Source organism: Hyperolius riggenbachi, chromosome 11 (assembly GCF_040937935.1).
Source record: "Hyperolius riggenbachi isolate aHypRig1 chromosome 11, aHypRig1.pri, whole genome shotgun sequence".
In the NCBI taxonomy this organism is placed as follows: domain Eukaryota; kingdom Metazoa; phylum Chordata; class Amphibia; order Anura; family Hyperoliidae; genus Hyperolius; species Hyperolius riggenbachi.
Window position 1 is genome coordinate 227106307 of NC_090656.1, and position 6000 is coordinate 227112306.

Here is a 6000-nt window from a genome sequence, read left to right on the forward strand (position 1 = left end):
CGTCATGGACGTCGTGACGTCAGAGGGAATCCCGATCCGCCCCTTAGCGCTGCCTGGCACTGATTGGCCAGGCTGCGCAGGCGTCTGGGGCGGGGGGGGGGGCGGCTCGGCGCGGCGGGTAGTGGCGAATCGGCGGCGAGCGACGGCGATCGCGTACTACACGCAGCTAGCAAAGTGCTAGCTGCGTGTAGGAAAAAAAAAATTATGCAAATCGGCCCAGCGGGGCCTGAGAAATCCTCCTGCGCAGGTTACCCCGAACTGTGTTCGGGATAACCGGCAAGGAGGTTAAACACATTTTCAGTAGAAAAATACATACATTTACATAGATCTGTACATCAGTCCTGAAAGTGGGACACATTTGAGGAAAGAGGGATGGGGGGTTGTGTTCCCAAAGAGGGAGTGTCCCTCCAAAAGAGGGACAATTTGGTGCTATGACTTGGAGTGTGCTGGTCTTTGTGGTACTCCAACTGCGTGCTATACATGCTGTATTACAGGCCCCCTCCAGGCTGCCCGGGAGTCCCTGTACAGATGTCTGGCTGCTGCTAGGGGAGGGGGAATAACTGATAGATGATATAAAATATAAGAATATAGCATGTTCTGTGGCTGCTGTGCTCATCCTGGGGGATTAGTAAGGCGATGGTCAGGGGAGGCGGTGGAGGGCGGCGCGGCGGGACTGGATCGTGAGGATGAATCACTCTATGGGCTGCTTCGCCAGCTGTTCCACTTCACATAGAACATGTCTATAAATACATTATACCAGACATCGCGCTATACAGCAAACCTCCTGCGCTACGCCTGGGAACCGCCCCCATCCCATCGCCAGCCATCAATATTTCATCCTTAATTATCCCCGACCTTTATTGACAATCGGGATCATTAGCATATTTGCCCGGCCAGCGATCCGCGGGATGAATAATGCAGGGAGCGCGGCGCTGTACTACGCACGGCGCGTTTACTGCAGGGATGAATTATTTAAGCTCACAGTCTGGCACAGGCCGTGCCAGAACAGATAAATGCCGCAGTCGCCAGATCCGCGCCTGCAGGGCGACTACTGTATCATCATTGCTCCCCACTGTCCCTTTCTTGGAGGGACAGTCCCTCTTTAGGAACCCAATCTCCCTGTCCCTCTTTCCTCCTCATTTGTCCCTCTTTCAGGACTGATGTACAGATCTGTGTAAACATATGTATTTTATCTACTGAAATGAATGTTTCAAGGACCACTATTGCGAAAATTGTAAAATGTAAAATACATGTAAACATATACAAATAAGAAGTACATTTCTTACAGAGTAAAATGAGCTATAAATTACTTTTCTCTTATGTTGCTGTCACTTACAGTAGGTAGTAGAAATCTGACAGAACCAACAGATTTTGGAATAGCCCATCTTCTCATGGGGGATTCTCAGGATTTTGTTTAGGTTCAAAAGCACTTAGTGAATGTCAGTTGCTCTGTCCAACTTCACAAAAAAAGTGTACGGTGAGATTTCTACTTCCTACCGTCAGTGACATAGGGGAAAAGTAAATTATGGCTCATTTCATTCTGGAAAAAACATTCTTCTTATTTGTGTATGTTTACATGTATTTTAAGTGTTACAATTTTTAGCAATAGTGGTCTTTTAAAGAGTCTCTGAAGTCTCCGTAAATTCAGGTTTTTATTGCAAAAACCTGTTCAACATGATTGCCCTAACTAAAACGCTGCATCCCCACCGCTGAAATCTAACTAATCCCCCCAAACTCCCCGGGGCACACTGCGGGGTGTGCTTCCGCGAGAGGCAGAGCTTTCAGCTGCAGCTCTGCCTCTCAGCGCGTCTATCAGCGCGTATCTCCGCCTCCGCCCGCCCCTCTCAGTCTTCCTTCACTGAGAGGGGCGGGGGAGAGGTGGAGAACAGACACGTGTAGAGGCAGAGCTGCAGCTGAAAGCTCTGCCTCTCACAGAAGCGCACAGGGCAGCAAAATTCATGACCAAGAAAGTCATGGATTTTGCGAAGGGAGTTTGGGGGGATTTCGTTAGATTTCAGCCACGGGGATGCAGTGTTTTAGTTAGGGCAATAATGTTAAACAGTTTTTTTGCAATAAAAAGCTGTATTATAGGAGACTTCAGTGGTTCTTTAGTAAATTGGAATCAGTGAAAAAAAAAAATCAGCCAGATACTTACCTAAGGAGAGGTCCTATAGAGCCTTCCCTCTCCTCTCCCGGTCTCCTTGTTGCAGCAGCAGCTCCCCTGTTTGAATTCCCCGCCGCGGAGACCTTCCGAAGCCTTTGGGAGCCGAGTCCTCCCGAAGACAGATGGCTCCATACTGCGCACTCACCAGTTCGCAAGAGAGGGCCCTTGCGTGTGCGCAGTATGTAGAGGCCCAACTTCAGGAGCACTCAGGCTCCCGAAGACCTTTGAAGCCTCCTTCAGCAGCTGAGCAGGTGCCCTGCTGATCGATCTGGCTGTAGTAGTGTCTGAATCACATGCCTGAAACAAGCATGCAGCTAATCCAGTCAAACGTCAGAAAACGGAAACATATGATCAGCATGCTTGTTTGGGGTCTATGGCTAGGAAGCAGCAGATTTGGGCGCATGAGACAAGTGGGCAAAATGGGCGCCCCATTCACTCCCATTATAAATATAGTTTAATGGGCGCCGAACAGGGAAAAAAGGGCGCCGGAGATTATTAACGTTTTACAAATGGCGCCCGGAGGTTTTTAATGTTTTATAACTGTGCTTGTGATGATTTAACTTTACAAAATGCGCCCGTGACAAATAACGTTTATAAAAATACTAAACATATTTATCCTATTTATAACTAAAACATTATTTAACATTTTAACCCTTACTGTTTGTAAAACATTATTACTCACAAAATAAAGCGATCAGTACGTAACGTAAATTCCAATATATTTTTTACAGTCACTATTTGTAAAACATTTCTAAAACATTATTATCCACCCAAAAAAATGATTTAAATTTTTTTATTTAATTTTTTTATTTATTAATGTTTGTAAAACATAATTATCTATAGGGGGTCTTAGGTTTAGGCACCACCAGGGGGGTCTTAGGGTTAGGCACCACCAGGGGGGTCTTAGGTTTAGGGACCACCAGGGGGGTCTTAGGTTTAGGCACCACCAGGGGGGTCTTAGGTTTAGGCACCACCAGGGGGGTCTTAGGTTTAGGCACCACCAGGGGGGTCTTAGGTTTAGGCACCACCAGGGGGTTCTTAGGTTTAGGCACCACCAGGGGGGTCTTAGGTTTAGGCACCACCAGGGGGGTCTTAGGTTTAGGCACCACCAGGGGGGTCTTAGGTTTAGGCACCACCAGGGGGGTCTTAGGTTTAGGCACCACCAGGGGGGTCTTAGGTTTAGGCACCACCAGGGGGGTCTTAGGTTTAGGCACCACCAGGGGGTCTTAGGTTTAGGCACCACCAGGGGGGTCTAGGGGTTAGGGATAGGTACAGGGAGAGTTCTGTGTGAGAGTAGGGTTGGGTATAGTTTTAGTACAATTTTAATAATACTAATCAACAGTTATTATGAATGTACTTATATTAATATCATTGTTATAAACAATATTTTCACATTTTATTATAATAATAAACAATAAATCAACATTATTCATAACAATATATAATTATAATGTTTAAACAAATAATACTGTTTTTTTAACAAACGTAAATATAAGTTTCAGTTTAGAAACAGGGAAGATTAACGTTTTAAGAATTGCCGAATTCATACACATTATTTAATGATTTATAAATTCTTAAAACACTATTTGTAAACGAAATTCTACACAATATTTTTTATAAACGATAATACTGCTTATCGTTTACACCACGCGCCCTTTTTTCCCGACGCCCTTTTTTGATGTACGCCTATGGCTAAAAGTATTAGAGGCAGAGGATCAGCAGGACAGCCAGGAAGTCAGCATTGTTTCAAAGGGAATAAATATGGCAGCCTCCATATATCTCTCTCTTCAGATGTGCTCTAAATGGGAACTGAGGGATAAGGAGGTAACCATATTTATTTCCTTTTACCTTTTAAACAATGCACATTGCCTGGCTGTCCTGCTGATCCTCTGCCTCTAACACTTAGCATTCGGTGGGGGAAAAACACCTATTGTGAACCTAGAATAGCAATTACAGTATTTATAATTGCTCTACCGATACTGTGCTAATTGGGGGTCTCTGTTGCTCAATCCTTGATCTGGTACAATGAGCGATGTTCTGGAAATACATTACAATGACCATTAATCTGACTTTTTAGCAGTCTTTTCTGTGATCTGATATGACCCCTCCTTTATTTTGAGCCATGTGTGCAGGATGATTTCACCATGTTTGGTGATGATCAGCCTCAGAGGTCCACTGTGAGACAGGGGGAGGGGTCACATACCTTGTTGGCGGAGTTTGGTGTCAGTGGAACATCGTCCTTCGGCACGGGCAACGTCACAGCCTCAACATCCCTCCCTGAAAAAACATTACGTTATATCTCACAAGCTGCCCAAAAATAATATGAAAGAGACACTGTAGTGACAAATAGTAGTTTTATAAAGCAAGATTCTAATTCCTACAAACTTAAAGGGAACCTAAACTTAGAAGGATGTGGATTTTTCCTTTTAAAATACCAGTTGCCTGACTCTCCTGCTGATCCTGTGTCTCTAATACTTTTAGCCACAGCCCCTCAACAAGCATGCAGATCCGGTGCTCTGACTGAAATCAGACTGGATTAGCTGCATGTTTGTTTCAGGTGTGTGATTCAGCCACTACTGCAGCCAAAGAGATCAGCAGGACAGCCAGGCAACTGGTATTGTTTAAAAGGAAACATCCATATCCCTCTCAGTTTAGGTTCCCTTTAAAGGACCCCCATTATCCACAGCAACCACAAAACAGACAGAAACTACCGGTAACTTCTTTCTTTTTACTTACTGTGGACTCTATTGTTTATTTGTTGGTTGTTTTTGTCATTTTTCTATAATCTTTTATTGCCTTAGTAGTTTAACTTTCTTAAATAATTTATCCCGTTCTGAGTATTCAAAGTATTGAGGTGCCACCATAGAAATATTGTGTTTTGCACAGGGCTGTGGAGTCGGAGTTGGAGTCGAGGAGTCGGGGCAATTTTGGGCAACCGGAGTCGCAGTTGGAGACGGAATCGTTGATTTCATAAACTGAGGAGTCGGGTGTCGGAGTCGGATGATTTTTGTACAAAATCCAAAGCCCTGGTTTTGCATAACTGTTTCTTTTCAGTATAGTCACATGGTGGAAAGGGATTTAATTGTATGTGTGTGGCTGTGCACACCAGTTTCTGTTGCCCTGCTCTCAGCTACCTGGTACATAGATTTTGTCCCTAAAACGCTGAAAAAAATCTAAACGCAGGGCGAGGTTGTGAAAGGGCCCTCCCTCAACTGCAGTATTAGCTCTCTATTGGTCCTGTGCTGGTAATAATCACTTCTATAGATACTTTGAACTGTGGTAATCATTAACAAACTGTTCCCCATCCCCTTCTTGCACCTCTGACACTGTAGTTGCCATTAGCAGGTTTTGGTGCGCCGTATCAATTGTTATGTATAGAGTGCTTGGGGGGCCCCGTTGTAAAACTTGCATCGGGGCCCACTGCTCCTTAGTTACGCCACTGTTTGCCAGGCTGGGACCAGCACTCACCTGTGTTCAGAGCGTTGATGTCGGGGTCCCCTCCGAACGAGAGGTTCCGCGTCAGCTTGTTGCTGTCATTCTTCTGGGCGGCGATGGCGGTCGGACACAAGGAGAATCTGCGGCGGATATAATTCTCCTCCTTCATGGCTGGCGAGGTTCTCTGGAAATAGTAAAGTAGAAAAATAAATAAGAAAGTTAGAAGAACATAAAGTAGAATGCAATAAATTACTTGCGATACCTACTTTTATTGTAATTCTCCTGGTTTCAGCATCAGAAGCACTTCCTATATCTATATATTGCTGTATATTGGTACTGTTTGTAGCCCCGCCCCCAGTGATGTTTAGCCTAGGCTGATTAGTTATTTTACTGGATTCAGA

The 6000-nt window shown here is 44.8% G+C and overlaps 1 protein-coding gene across 4 annotated transcripts in view; it reads right to left on the minus strand.

Annotated features, from left to right (window-relative positions):
• The window catches only part of OSBPL5 (oxysterol binding protein like 5), a 173640-nt gene that overhangs the window by 81807 nt on the left and 85833 nt on the right, over window positions 1-6000 (minus strand). For all 4 annotated transcript variants that reach the window (XM_068260978.1, XM_068260976.1, XM_068260977.1 and 1 more), the window contains exons 2-3: window positions 5633-5783; window positions 4368-4441 (exon numbers count right to left, since the gene is read on the minus strand). In XM_068260978.1, the coding sequence (XP_068117079.1) occupies window positions 4368-4441; window positions 5633-5783 (225 nt within the window). The remainder of the gene's footprint in view (window positions 1-4367; window positions 4442-5632; window positions 5784-6000) is intronic.